Source organism: Beauveria bassiana (assembly GCF_000280675.1).
Source record: "Beauveria bassiana ARSEF 2860 unplaced genomic scaffold BBA_S00029, whole genome shotgun sequence".
Lineage (NCBI taxonomy): Eukaryota > Fungi > Ascomycota > Sordariomycetes > Hypocreales > Cordycipitaceae > Beauveria > Beauveria bassiana.
This window is the reverse complement of record NW_007930864.1, coordinates 325,056-339,650: the sequence shown is the minus strand read 5'-3', so window position 1 is coordinate 339,650 and position 14,595 is coordinate 325,056. Positions and strand designations below refer to the sequence as shown.

Sequence of the window (14,595 nt, the reverse complement as noted above, 5' to 3'; positions counted from 1 at the left end):
TATTATAGTTAAATTATTAATAGTTAAAAGATAAAAGGTTAGGTAGAGTAGTTTACTTACTTATCTAGCCTACTTACTTATTAACTATATTAATTTATAATATATATAATATTACTTACTTTAATTAATACCTTATTAAGTAGTTTAAGTAATATTATATTAATTTAGGTATTAATTAATAAGAGTTAGCTTATTATAATAAAGAAAAAAATATATTATATAGCTAATAATAAACTATAATAGTAAATATACTATAAATACTTCTTTAGTATAAAGAAAAGGGATATATTATAGTATTTTATTAAATAAAGATTATTATAAGGTAATTAAAAAGAAGAAAAACACCCTTTTTATAGCTAAATTAACTATAATTATATACTAGACCTACTAGTGGCTTATTAAGCGCTTACGTGTTAATATAGAGGACCCTACACTCGGATGAGGTAGCTGTAATAACCTCGTTTGATCTGTAGCCACATCTGTACCCAAGCGAGATCACATGGACGCTAGCAGGTCCTTGTTTTTAAATTCTTGTGGCTATTCCCGAGCAAGTTCGCCGATAGCGGTCTCGGTCTAGCCAATCCATTTCATTTTCGGGCTATCAAGTTTTCATTTTGAAAGTTTACAGGGTTTCTATATTGCTACGATTCCTTCGATCCTCTTTTCAGATTCGTATTCCGCTGCTCTGCCCTTTATTTCTTGCTGAACCCAACCTTGATGTTTCCAATCGCCCACGCTGTGAAATACAGAGTCATCATACTTGCAAAAATGACAATTGGCTTGCGCAATGACGAGGCGAGAGTGGCGTCGTAGGAAATGATGAGGTGACGGTCGCGGAATTCATCAACCAGGTTCACCGCCTTGATGGTAACCGATGTGCGGCCAAGAGTATCCAGATATGTCTTGACAACGTCGACAGACGTCTCAGTAATCGACGACTCGGGAATATTGGTAAAGAACTTGATGTTCCTGTAGAAATGTAAGCACACGAACGAGACTGCAAGTACCACTAATACTCACTCAGCACCCTCGGGTAGAAGAACGCGCAAGTTGACGCGACCGTATTCGACACCCTCGGCCTGTTTAGGACCCTCCAGGAAAGGCACCTTGAGCACGTTGCCGCCAGCGGCCGTGCGGCGCAAGATGCTGGCTGCGTTGATGTTCCAGCCAATAGTAAAGGGATACTTCCAACCACCAAAGATGGGGTAGCGGGGCTTGAGCTCGAGGAGAGCCTCGCGCTTATTGCTTCTGAAGCGCGACGTGGACACGTTGCCAATGACGTCGGTGAAGTAGGGATCCGCCGCGCCAATCTGCAGAGGGACGCGGAGCTCCTTGAGCGCCGCCGTCGAGCCACGGTTAAAGTACTGCGACTGCGTCCACTTGGCGCGGTTAAAAGGCGCAGAGAGGTTGGCGCCACGGTGCTCCAGCGTGTAGTGCTCCTCAAAGGCGACGTTGCCTCCCCAGTGGCTGACTTCGACCTCGCGGTCCAGCTCAGACACATGAGTGACGGGCTTGGCGAATTCGAAGCGGATCTGGGCGGGAGAAACGGCGCCAGCGGGCTGTTCTTCAAATGGCCCGTAGGTCAGCTTGGAGCCCTGCTTCTGCGGGAACTTGTCGATCTTGGTGTAGTCGGGGATGGTGGCCGAGGCGGACTTGACTTCAGTCTTTTGCTTGCTCGTCTTGTAGGCAGACGGGGCAAAAGCGGAAAAATCATGGACAAGATATTGCGCCTCATCTTGTTCAATGGTCGCAGGGAGTGGACGGTACGCGTCGAGGTAGAAGAAAGTGATACCGAGTGTCTGCTGAGCGCCAGCCTGGAGAGGGCTGGGGAGGCGGATTCGGTAGTATTGAGTATCGCTGATAGATCCAATGTATTAGCATCACAGAAATGGCAGAGCCGAAAATTTGAGCAATTGCTTCCTACCTGCTGGCGTCGTATTCGACCACTTCGGCAGCAAACGGGCCTGCCTTTTCGTCCTTGCGATCCTTTACCTCGAAGCCACCGACGCGTGAAATCTGCGACGATGTGAAGGGAATATAGTATTCGTCCTGCGGCTCTTTTGATACGTTCTCGATGGCGACATTGATCTGCTCCTTGGCGTAGTTCTTCTCGAGCGAGATGACGTGCACCAGGTTGGCATTCTTGAACACCTGGGGTGGCTTAAAGTCGGCGGGCAGCTTGACGCTCTGGGACGCGGCAGCAATGACGGGCGACAGCAGGCCAAAGACGGCCGCTGCGACTGACAAGAGCTTCATGATGACGATTGGCGAACGCGGCTGTTCATGGACTGCGCAGGCCGGTTTACGTGGGAGTGACAGTTGTGTCTGTTTCGCAAAGCTCCTGACCCTCTAAAGGCATACGTTGCTCATTGAATTGCTGGAGCTCCCCTGCCAGCTGCCAGCCAATCATAGCTTGGTGTGAGCCAGCGTAGGCTGGAACATTGACCCGCTTCCGATTGCACTGGCTGTCCAGTACCAGCTGTATTCTAGCGAGCGAAAAGCCATTCAATGTCCATTGGTAGAATAAATCTCATACTGAGTGATTTTCTGAAATGAATGTGCCATTTTTTTTCTTGTACTTTCCATTTACAATAGTAAAGTTAATTGAACTGAGATTGTTGCATGATAGGACCAACATCATGTGTTTATTGTAGTTCCTCGCGCCATCCAAGACGGAGCCACTTACTTTACCTTGCGAGATCTTCACCGCAAAAATTATCTGCTAGTCAGCAATTATGCCTAGAAAAAGACCTCAGTGAATTTGTCACTTACACTATCATTCCAATTGCCGACAATCTTAGCAAATGTGATCAATTCCGTATCGAGGTTCTTCACAGGAAAGACCAAGTGCGATCGCTTGCATGTAGCAGTAGACTAGTTATATAATTTAAGTGTGGAAGCGGATAAGCGTGTTCGCTTGCTCGTTCTTGAAAGGCTCGGGGTGAATCGGCCGTGGAACCCACGCCATTGACTATATATGAGAACTTATTTGACAGTTATGAACCTGGTGTGATTCGTCTAGAATACAAAGTCTCTTTGAGAATTGACCGAATTATGCTTTAGGAACCCCCTGATACTCGTCGTATCCGAGCGCAAGGTTCATGTTCTCTGTAACAGTGTTAGTAGCTGGGCAAGATGCACTCGACACTAAAAGACTTACGGAGGCACTGGGTGGCAGCACCCTTGTTGAGGTTGTCGATGGTGGCGCAACTATCTCGAATTAGTCACATACTCCCGTATGCCGCTCAGAAAAGAGTACTTACACGACGACACGTTGGCCAGTGCTATCAACAGCGAAACCGCCAATCTCTACCCCATGCTTGTTCTGGATCGCCCTCACGAGCGGGGCTTCGCCGACGACCTTGACAAGCTTCTCGCCAGCATATCGGTCTTGGTAGATCTGGCGGATATCTCGAGACGTCATCGTCTTGTTCAAGGGGGCGTTGATGGTGAGATGGATGCCACGGAACCAGGAGGCGCTAGATCGTTGTCAATGTCGAAAGCCACAACACCAAAAGAAAAAAAGAAGCAACGAACCAGTGCGGAATGAAAGACGCCGAGATGCCAAGCTGGTGATTGATTTCACGCTCATGCATGTGGCCAGTCAAGCTGTCTGCCTAGATATCAGCTTCCGGGGACCATGGGTTTTGGCGAGCAGCCTAGGTCTTACATGGCAAAAGGTTATCATGGAGAAGGGCAACGTCGTTCTTGGGAGAGGGCTTGGTGCCAGCTCCGCTGTAGCCCGAGACACCAAATACGGTCGGTGACGCTCCCAGGTGCTCCAAAATGGGGTTGAGGGCTAGCAGTGCACCCGTCGAGTAGCAGCCCGGAGTGCTAATACGAGTCGACTGGGCAATCTTGGGACGTGCCAGCAGTTCGGGAAGACCATACGCCCACGAATCGTCGAAACGGTAGTCGGCCGAAATATCAACAATGACGCTGGAGCTTTGGCCCAGCGCCTCGACAAACGGCCGGCAGACGCCGTTGGGGAGGGCCATGATCCAGCAGTCGACTTGCCCGTCCTTGTCCAGCCGGGCGACATCCTCAGGCGACAGGTTTTCGTAAATGATCTTGCGCTTCGTGTACCCTTTGAGCTCTTGACCGCCGAGCTCGCGTGACGACACGTGGCGGAGGTCCATGTTGGGGTGGTTATTGAGCAGGTCAATCAGGGCCTGGCCGGTGTAGCCGCGGGCGCCGATGAGTCCGATGCGGGACGGAGCTTCGTTGGAAGCATTCTTCTTGCCCAGCGGCGGGTTCGGATTCGTGTTGAGGGCGTAGGCGAAGCGGCTCGTGGAGGAGAGGTCGCGGGTTTGGGAACGGGTGGCGTGGCGGCCAACGATAGACGCCTTGTACAGCGGTGGTGCGACGACAGACGAGGCGGCGTGAGGTGCGATACGTCGGGCGCCGATGCGCACCGCCCCCGAAGTAGCGGACAGCATGGTTGGTGGTGGTAAAGGGAGACCAATTGAGCGACGTGTGAGCAGGGAGGAAGAACAAGATGGAACAGGCAGCCTCAAGGCAGTCAGTGTATGACTGGCGAATCACGCGGGTCTGGGGTGGCCTGGGCAAACTTTTTAGCGATCATTAGTGTGTTCCTGGGGTAGCGCCAGCCGAAATCGGTGTCTGGGGCGATTGACGCGCCTCGAGTCCCTGAGTTAATGTAACGTCACGATACGATTAAAGAGCGATCAAATAGGAAGCACTAGTCTCAATTGTTCATACCAAAAGAGTAGGAAAGAGAGCAAAGAGAATGCCCGCCTGCAGCGAAGTTCAAGTAGTAACTGATTATTTTCGGCTTTGCTTTAGATTACCTTATCGCACCGTAGCTAGGCTGTGTTTACCGTTGCTTTTACACCAGTACAACAACCAACCATCTTACAACTTACATCTCCAAGTGTCTTGATCCATTTAGGTCATGCAATTTGCACCCTCTCCAAGTCGCTTCAAGTATAGCTTCGACGCAATTAAATGGAATTCAGCCCTCGATATCTAATCATACCTTTAACATTTCATATCATCTGTCAATTTGTGTAACGTAGGGCGCCTGGTGGCTATTCCCCAATGCACAGAGATGTGTTACTCCAACAACACCACTGTGCATCATGCCAAACATCCCCAGACCACTCAGATCATGGTCCAGCTTGCTTCGGCACGACTGCCAAGACTCGGCTCCATTATCCGAGACGACCCGACTCGTTAGTTGTGGGACCGGTGAGCCTCTGAGAGGTTCAAAGACTGGCTTGTCGGTGGGAAGAAGGGAGCAATCATTTCACTCCCGCGTCGCTTGGTTTACATCTCTCGTAGTGCGAGCGGGACACAGCTCCGGTGAGGGAATTGACTACGGAATGACCCGAACGACATCGCTGTCTATCGGCAGTTCAGCGTATTGATCTTCATTGACCGAGACTCGGTCGTTTCGGTGCCCGACGCAGTCTTCTGCCGCCTCCCGTTCCTAGTCGGCGTTCACTGCGCCTTGCCGTAGGGTGATAAAGCAGGAGGCGCTTGACTTGCGGTTCGCCAATGTTGACGAAGAAGTGGGACATGACCTCGCGAGAAGCGATGAACTTGTCCACATGTGAGCAAGGCGCAAGGAGACGGCCGAGTCGCCTTTTTACGGCATCATGGTTTTTCTCCAATTAGGTGGTGGCGTACCGCTCGCTGATCTACACCATTGTACGTCAGCATGAGGCAGCATTGAGTAAGCAACGAAGGGCTTCCAGGTCTAACTGAAGTTGTTGGGCGAGCGCAACAACGTGCGAGGGTCACATTTTTCATCGTGGAGTTTGAGAACTGTGCGGCATTGTGAGGGAAAAAGAATCACGGCAGTTAATTTATTGCGAAGCTCAATCGTTCTTCGTTGGCCGTCTTGTTATGAGGTGACAGCGTTTGTAGGAAAATGCGCACTGCCTATCGGGCCGTCGACCCGCTACCTTATTGGTGGCCAGATTTGACGCCACTGTAGCCCAACTAGCTTTTTGTTCAGCTCCCGGTCTTTCCGACCTGGCCAGCGATAATAAGCTGTAGGTAACTCTCATCATCGTTTCTGCCCAACTCACACCCTACAATTCGATCGACCTCAGTTACGCAGCCAATCCATCATCGTCATTGAAACACCTGTCCAGCCACCTACTTCGCCTCCAGAAATTGCACCCACCGTCTTTGTGCAACATCCTTACCAATTGTGCTACCATCACACAGGTGGTCCCCTCCTTGGTCGAGTCGCACAGCAGCTACCCCTCCAAACCCCGCGACGCACTCAAAATGGTTGGCCTAGGTCCTCGCCCTCCGCCCTCTAGAAAAGGTATCCTCAGCCGTCCATACCAATTCAGTAGTCGAAAAAAGCGGCATGTCTTTCGCATCTTTACTACGATCATCCTTACTGCCATTCAGGTCCTGGCGTCGCAACAGCCGGCACAAGCTAACAGTCACTACAGGGTCGAAGGCCGATATACCCAAGGACACCATGGAGGCGATCCGTAAGCTCGAGGAGATCTTCACGGTCGATACTGCCAAGCTCAAGGCCATCACCGAACACTTCATTGCCGAACTTGCCAAGGGTACGTGATGCACCAGCACCAGGCGTCACCACGGGGGCTGCGCCAAGCAGTACTAACTGTGTCTTCTCAGGTCTCAGCAAGGAGGGCGGCAGCATCGTAAGCAAAGGTCCATTCGCGTCCGACCCAGTAACTCCTTCTAATCAAAATCCAGCCCATGAACCCTACTTGGGTCATGGAATATCCCGATGGCAACGAGACCGGCACGTTTCTAGCCCTCGACATGGGCGGCACCAACCTTCGCGTCTGCCAAATCACCCTCACCGAGAAAAAGTCCGAGTTCGACATTATCCAGTCCAAGTACAGGATGCCTGAGGAGCTCAAGACTGGAAAGAGCGACGAGTTGTGGGAGTACATTGCCGACTGTCTTCACCAGTTCCTCGAAACCCACCACGGCGACACCAAGAACATCAAGACTCTGCCACTGGGCTTCACCTTTTCCTACCCTGCTACGCAAAACTATGTCGATGCGGGCATCCTGCAGCGGTGGACAAAGGGATTCGACATCGATGGCGTTGAGGGCCAGGATGTCGTTCCCATGTTCGAGGCTGCCCTCGCCAAGCGTGTATGTTGCTCATTACTGCTCTGTAGTTCTTTTCTGACATGCGTGTAGGGCGTTCCCATTCAACTGACTGCTCTCATCAATGATACCACTGGAACTCTCATGGCCTCGGCCTATACCGACCCCAGCATGAAGATTGGTTGCATCTTTGGCACCGGCTGCAACGCCGCGTACGTCGAAGACTGCGGTTCCATCCCCAAGCTTGCCGATATGGGCCTCCCTGCCGACATGGGAATGGCCATCAACTGCGAGTGGGGTGCTTTCGACAACGAGCACAAGATCCTTCCGCGCACTAAGTACGACATCACCATTGATGAAGAGTCTCCTCGTCCTGGCCAACAGGCTTTCGAGAAGATGATTGCAGGCCTCTACCTGGGCGAGATTTTCCGCCTCACTCTGGTTGACCTGCATGACGAAAAGCACATCTTCGAGGGGCAAGACATTGCTTGTCTTCGCAAGGCCTACAGCCTCGATGCTTCGTTCTTGTCTGCTATTGAAGAGTAAGTCCCACGCCTTGCTAGTGTTGCGCAATGTCTAATTCGCGGTATCTAGGGATCCATTTGAGAATCTGCAGGAGACTTTGGACCTGTTTTCCAACAAGCTGCAGATTCAGGTCACTGGGCCGGAGCTCGAGCTTATCCGCCGCCTCGCCGAGCTCATCGGCACCCGTGCCGCCCGTCTCTCTGCCTGCGGTGTCGCTGCCATCTGCAAGAAGAAGAACTTCAAGACCTGCCATGTCGGTGCCGACGGCTCCGTCTTCAATAAGTACCCTCACTTCAAGGCCCGCGGTGCGCAGGCTTTGAAGGAGATTCTTGACTGGCCCGACAAGACGGACCCTAAGGCTGAGGACCCGATTGAGATTCTGGCTGCCGAAGACGGCAGTGGTGTAGGCGCCGCGCTGATTGCCGCGCTGACGCTGAAGCGTGCGAAGGAGGGCAATATGGCGGGTATTCTTCACCCTGAGCGTTTCAAATAGGCAATATATCCTTGTCCATGCAAATGTTAGTCAGACAGCTAGTAGATATTTGAACTTTTAGGGATTTCATTTAACCCATTTGGATAACTCTCTATAACTTTGGTTTTGATGCATGAAAACGAGCTTCCAAGTAAATAGATACAAGAAGGATAATGTCATGAGAGTTGCGCTCAGTTTCTAGCCCATGAATGTGCATATGGGCAGTTTATATGCTGAAAAACAAGAAGGTTAGCACAATCAGGTCATGACAATCAGAGTAAAACTCATCCACTTACTGTCCAGCGTCCAGTACCGTCTGCGCACGCCCTCCCACTCACCCTTGCCCTCCTCCTTGAGCCGGCTCATGTCCACGTCGACCGTCTGCCACTCGACGTCCAGCCCGGCCTCGCTCGCGTGCATCTCGACGACCTGCGCGTAGACGTCGTAGCACACGCGGCGATCCGCGCCCAGCCCGTTGAAGAAGCCGAAGCGCCCGTCCATGTCCAGCAGCGCGGGCACATACTCTGTGAAAAAAGTCCGCAGCTGCGCATAGTCCTCGCCAAAGGTGTCAAAGTAAATGGCGTCGTATAGCTCGCCGCGCTCCATGAGCGTCGGCACCACGTCCTGCCACTTGCCCGAAAACATGTGAAACGCGCCGGGCTCGGGGCTCGTGGCTTCCCAGGCAGCGCCAAACGAGGTGCGGCCCGAGGCGACGTGGGAGAGGACGCCGGGATGGGCCTCGATGATGTGGTGCTTGGCGGGGGAGAGGGCGGCGAAGAGGCCGTCGATGATGCCCATGCCGAAGCCAATGTTGAGGATGCGCTTGCCGGGGGTGGTAGAGGAGGAGTTTGGGAGGAGGGCGGCAACGGAGCGTTGCATAATGTCCGTCTCCCAGGCCATCATGACGCCGTTGAGGTCGTCGTCGAGCAGCTTGTCACCGTCGTAGGTGACGTTAGACTGGAGGTACTCGTCGCTGGTGACGGTCTTTTCACCGGCGTCTGGAGGCACAAACTGCGCTGGCGCTGCTGCTGCTGCTGCGTCTTTTTCATCTCCCTCTCTCTTAGCGGGTGCGATCGTCTTGCCGTCATCATCCTGCTGCCGCTCTTGGTCTCCTTCTTCCATGACGGCGTCACCCTCCTCCTCCTCCTCCTCGTCGCCCGAGGACAGCGCCTCGTAATCGCCCATCACTCCAAAGAGCATCTCGGCGCGTACGCCGGCGTCGACAAACATTCTGTACAGCTGCTCCTGGCCGAGGCGCCGGGCGGTGCAGCCGGGCGTCTCATTGTGGTCGTCGACGTCGTTCCATATGGCGCCGGAGAAGAAGAGCTCTTGGATGCAGGCGCGGGCCTCGGCCACCACACCGTCCTCGTCGTCACCGGTAGACTGCGGCTCCGCGGGGCCGCAGCCGCGGACGACGGCGTGCAGGGGCGTCTCGCCCGTCGTGGGATCCTGCTCGCTGGCGGCGCCGGGCCGGTCCAGGAGCTCCTTGAGGCCGGTCAGGTCGCGCGACCAGGCGTGCAGCAGGACCTGGCGCACATCGTCTGGCGAGTCGGCGGGGATACGCGCCTCGAGGGCGTCGTTGTAGTCTGGCATGGCGCGGGGGAGGGATTTGTGTTCCAAGCAGCACTCTTTATTATTAGACTTTTATATGGCAGCAGAGCGCAACGTCCTGTGCGATGGAGGGCGGTTGGCGCAAAGCTACTTTTGCCGTTGGTATTATTTGACAGGATTTTTTTTTTCTTAGTGGCAGTATCTCGAGTCTGGGTCCGTTTGTGGAGGAGAGCTGGTGCGGGCAGAGGCGGCAATACTGGGAGGAAAACTTGGGAGATACTGCGCGCATAGAACTGTGTAGAGAACTAACTACCTAGGTAGGTAGGTATTCATAAGTGCAATAAATGAGAATAAACGAGGGAAAGAGTGTCAAGTCCGTCTCCAGTAGCGGCGGCGTCGCGAGTACAATGATCTCTGCCATTATCTAGGTAGGTTGTATTGGAGAGCCATGACAGTGTAGGTAGGCAATCGTATCATCGGCGCTACCACTGTTACAGAGCACGTAGACACCTGGGAAATTTGGCAATGAATGTTACAAAAATTCGAGAGCAGACTTTGTATGATATTACGCTGCCAGCGTTGCATGCCCAATGCAGACGAGGATCTGTCAGATGCGGCCTAGCCATGCGCAAATGGCGATGACTCCGAGGCGCTAGTGATAATGTACAGGACCAGTGGCGCCACTACCTGCGCGGGAGAGGCCATCTGACAGCTTTTCATAGATGAAATATTTCTAAGGCATGTAGGCATGGATGAGGCCTATCAGATAGCATGTCAGAGGTATTTTTTAATATGTCAGATAATTCTGACATCCCATCCGATAGACCCCGTCTAAGCGTACATGCCTTGAAAATATGCCAAACTACCTATGTCAGAGGGCATGTCAGAAAACCCCCCTCTGCACCAGGGCGAGCAGCGCATGAGGCGCCCAAGCTGCAGCGGACCACGATTCCCCGTAGCCCTCTGTAAGTGAGCCCCTGTAGGGCCCACGACTAGCGCCTCCAGAAGCACATGCAGGCCACAGGCAGGCTGTAGCATGTCCCAGGCCTGACATCTGTGGTGTTTTTAGCGTGCTCGCAGTGCTCGATGGGGTACTGGCCAGCCACAATCCACAACCACAGTCTCCCCTCATCACCACGTTTCAATGCCGCTAGCTTTGATTCGCCAATTCGGCCGCATTCGACAGCTCTCTCGCCGACCAGAGCTCTTCAACTAGTTATTTGCACGGCCGGTTTTCTGTCTCTACATTACCCGCCCCAAAAGACATCGACAATTGGCCAGGATCTTCAAAAGAGGGCACAAAGGCCTCAGCTGGTAAGAAATTATTATTTTTTTCTTCTCCTCTTCCTCACCTACAGCTACCTGTCTGCCCATTGACGCTGCTTGCGCTCTCTCCCAGCTTGCCACTCATCGCTCGTCCACCCCCGGCGACTGCGCCCAGCCATAACTCGCATGCTGATCATCAAGGACCTCAGGAAAACAAACAATTGCTGGACGACGCCCCCCCGCGGAACCTTTCGCGCCCGGCCCGGAGTCATCGTCATGAAGTTTGGCGAGCAGCTGCGGTCCAGCATCATCCGCGAGTACCAGTGGTACTACATTGACTACAATGGCCTCAAGTCGGAGCTCAAAGGCGCAACCGGCCCTGCCCCGGCCAGCGGTGTCGGCCCCAACCGGTGGTCCGAGGACGATGAGACGCGCTTCGTAGGCCGTCTCGAGGCCGAGCTCGAAAAGGTCCACACCAAGCAGCAGGTCAAGGCCATGGAGATTTCCCGCCGCATCGCCGTCTCCGAGCGCGAAGTCAAGAGCGTCGTCAACCGCCTCCAGGAGCGCGGCCTTGCCGAGGAAGGCCCTAGCGAAGAGGAGTTTATTCTGCTCGAGGAGGACCTGTCCGACATCATTGCCGACGTCCACGACCTCGCCAAGTTTGTTCAGCTGAACTACACCGGCTTCTACAAAATCATCAAAAAACACGATGTAAGAAGACGGCGATCCGACCGAGATTACATTGCTAGACCTTGCTAATCATGCTCTCAAACTACAGAAGCAAACTGGCTGGCATCTGCGACCCGCGTTCGACACCCGACTCAAGGCCAAGCCTTTCTATAAAGAAAACTACGATGCCTCCGTCATCAAGCTGTCTAAGCTCTACGATCTCGTCCGGACACGAGGCAACCCCGTCAAGGGCGATTCCGCCGCTGGCGGCTCCCAAGCCAGCTTTGTTCGGCAGACGACTAAATACTGGGTTCACCCTGACAATGTCACCGAGCTGAAGCTCATTATCCTCAAGCACTTGCCCGTGCTCGTCTTCAACGCTGGCAAAGAGTTTGACCCCCAAGACTCTGCCATCACCTCTATCTACTACGACAATCCCGAGACCTGGGAGCTCTACGAGGGTCGCCTGAAGAAGACGGAAGGCGCCGAGGCCATCCGTCTCCGCTGGTACGGCGGCATGCAGAGCGAGACCATCTTTGTCGAGCGCAAGACTCACCGCGAGGACTGGACTGGCGAAAAGTCTGTCAAGGCACGCTTCGCCCTCAAAGAAAAGAACGTCAACTCTTACCTCCGAGGCGAGCTGCTCCCTGGCGCCATCTTCGAAAAGGCCCGCAAAGAGGGCAAAAAGTCGGAAAAGGCCATTGCCGAGGACGAGCGTCTTGCTTCCGAAGTCCAGTACTCTGTGCTGAAGAAGGGGTACAAGCCCGTCTGCCGGTCATTTTATAACCGCACAGCCTTTCAGCTGCCAGCTGATGCCCGTGTCCGTATCTCGTTGGATACTGAGCTCACCATGGTCCGTGAGGACAATCTGGATGGTCGAACCCGCAGCGGCGACAACTGGAGACGCATGGACATTGGCATTGATTATCCGTTCTCCCAGCTTCCTGCCGAAGATGTCGTCCGGTTCCCCTATGCCGTCCTCGAAGTCAAGCTCCAGACCCAGATGGGCCAGGAGCCGCCCGAGTGGGTTCGTCAACTTATCTCCTCGCACCTAGTCGAGGCCGTGCCCAAGTTTTCCAAGTTTATTCACGGCTGCGCCTGCTTATTCCCGGATCGCATCAATCTGCTCCCTTTCTGGATGCCGCAGATGGATGTCGACATTCGCAAGCCTCACACCCACGACTTTGGCATTCACAGAGCCGCGCTCTCTGGCACCACGACGACGTCCGATGACGACGAAGAGGATTTCGACTCCGATGACGATGACGCTGGTAGGCCCTCTACCAGCGCTGGCCGGGCCTTTCACCCACAGCGATCCCGACGCGAGTTGGCCACCGACATGGAGGGCCAGACGGTGGATCTGCCCACGGCGAGTGATGACTTTCTAATTTACGACTCTGACGAAGAGTACGATGAAAACTACGAGTTGGAGCAGGCACGTAGAGTCGGCGGATGGCACTACTACTCAACTCTGTTTGCCGCCAAGGGCCATGCCTTCGGCCGGGCAGCGCTCAGCGCCCTCTGGGCCGTTGTGCCCCGGCCGCGCAGTACGCAGGTGTCACGCAGCGCGCGTCAGGAGATGCTATTCGGCGACCAGCAGGTGCAGTCGAAAAAGTTCAAGGCGCCAAAGGGCAAGAAGATTTACGTGCCCGTGCGCGTCGAGCCCAAGGTCTTTTTCGCCGCCGAGCGCACCTTTCTCGGCTGGCTCGAATATTCGATTTACATTGGCACCATTGCCATGACGCTCCTCAATCTCAAGAGCCACCCGACGCCCACGTCGTTTTGGGTCTCGGCCATTTTTACCTTTCTCGCCATCCTGAGCCTACTGTACTCGGTCGGCGTCTATCTCTACCGCAGCCACTCAATCCGCAATCGCAAGGCGGCACGATACTTTGACAAGTGGGGTCCCAGCGTGCTTTGCGTGTCGCTGTTTGTGGCCGTGGCGCTCAACTTTGGCTTTGAGGGGCGTGAGCGTGGCCTTTGGTGAGGATGTGTCGCGAGCTTTGGTGTTGGTTGTGAGGGTTGTTGTTATCTGATTGATTTTATGTTTACGAGTTGGCCGACTCTTCTTATATGTATCCAAAATGAAGTGTCCAAGGAGCTACGTATCTATCGACACAGGACTGGAATAATGTACAAGCGCTTTTTTTTTTTCAACGTCGTCGCCATCTGTTCTTTTCAGGCTTTTCACATGGTTTAAAGCAAATAAAACTGATTGGATTTTTTGCAACCACATCATGTCGTCTCTCGAGAATTGTGTTTCCAACTTATGTAATATACTCGTCATTCTAAATTGGGTAAGAAAAATTACTATCTTGGTTTTGATCTTTGCAGCTGGGCAAATAATAAAGAAGCGCCAGGAGGGCAAAGGAATTATATACTGCCATGACAGAAAAAGAAAACATTTGTCTGAAGAGACGCCGAAAAGAAGAAGAAAGAGAATGAGTTGGTATAGAAGGGTAAAGTAGAAGAAGAAGGCCGGCAAGGTGGGTATATATATGTGTATATAAAGTCTTTGCCGTGACGTGAAGCTCGTGCTCCGACTGGAGTCGCGGAAGACGCTCAACAACATTACAGAAAAAAGAAGTCTGTCTTTTCTAGTTGTGAATTGACAGAGTGAGTAAAAAGGTTATTATGTGAAAGTTGGGGAAAAGAAGAAGAAGAAAAGAAGAAGAAGAAAAGAAGAAAGGCTGATGAATGGCCAATGGAGATGAGAAACAAGAGACTCGTGATCAAAACGAGACAAAGTACAAAGTGTAAAAGTCCAGCCAGGAATCCCATGGCAAAGAAGAAGAAATGTTCCTCTCAAAAAAAATAAAGCTTGCTGCGCGAATGCAATGCGATTTCCGTCTCTTGATAAGGGAAATGACTGAATGTGTCAGTATGCGTATATCCTGACCTCTTTCCCCCCAAAAAAAACATGTAATAAAAGGCTGTACCGGAAATGGCGGTGAAGGAAAAGAAAGAAAGAAAGAAAGAAAAGAGGGTGCAGCGGCAAAGAACAGAAAAGACAACTCCAATGAAATCCCAGGCATTCA

At 52.7% G+C, this 14,595-nt stretch overlaps 5 protein-coding genes across 5 annotated transcripts; 2 read left to right on the top strand and 3 right to left on the bottom strand.

Annotated features, from left to right (window-relative positions):
- Nucleotides 1-692: 692 nt before the first annotated feature.
- Nucleotides 693-2,256, bottom strand: BBA_07978 (ribophorin I; the record flags this gene model as incomplete). Its single annotated transcript, XM_008603075.1, has 3 exons — nt 693-969; nt 1,021-1,857; nt 1,925-2,256. 3 exons carry the CDS (start codon nt 2,254-2,256, stop codon nt 693-695), a joined length of 1,446 nt encoding a protein of 481 aa, XP_008601297.1.
- Nucleotides 2,257-3,052: 796 nt separating this feature from the next.
- BBA_07977 (N-acetyl-gamma-glutamyl-phosphate reductase) lies at nt 3,053-4,439 on the bottom strand (the record flags this gene model as incomplete). The annotated part of the gene is made up of 5 exons (XM_008603074.1): nt 3,053-3,108; nt 3,161-3,210; nt 3,264-3,479; nt 3,538-3,613; nt 3,671-4,439. 5 exons carry the CDS (start codon nt 4,437-4,439, stop codon nt 3,053-3,055), a joined length of 1,167 nt encoding a protein of 388 aa, XP_008601296.1.
- A 1,822-nt stretch (nt 4,440-6,261) lies between these two features.
- Nucleotides 6,262-8,092, top strand: BBA_07976 (hexokinase-like protein; the record flags this gene model as incomplete). Its single annotated transcript, XM_008603073.1, has 6 exons — nt 6,262-6,301; nt 6,435-6,557; nt 6,628-6,653; nt 6,709-7,119; nt 7,168-7,616; nt 7,669-8,092. 6 exons carry the CDS (start codon nt 6,262-6,264, stop codon nt 8,090-8,092), a joined length of 1,473 nt encoding a protein of 490 aa, XP_008601295.1.
- Nucleotides 8,093-8,329: 237 nt separating this feature from the next.
- BBA_07975 (arginine N-methyltransferase 2) lies at nt 8,330-9,664 on the bottom strand (the record flags this gene model as incomplete). The annotated part of the gene is made up of 1 exon (XM_008603072.1): nt 8,330-9,664. The coding sequence occupies one exon, from the start codon at nt 9,662-9,664 to the stop codon at nt 8,330-8,332; it is 1,335 nt and encodes a 444-aa protein (XP_008601294.1).
- Nucleotides 9,665-11,164: 1,500 nt separating this feature from the next.
- BBA_07974 (VTC domain-containing protein) lies at nt 11,165-13,544 on the top strand (the record flags this gene model as incomplete). The annotated part of the gene is made up of 2 exons (XM_008603071.1): nt 11,165-11,599; nt 11,667-13,544. The coding sequence occupies 2 exons, from the start codon at nt 11,165-11,167 to the stop codon at nt 13,542-13,544; spliced, it is 2,313 nt and encodes a 770-aa protein (XP_008601293.1).
- Nucleotides 13,545-14,595: the final 1,051 nt, after the last annotated feature.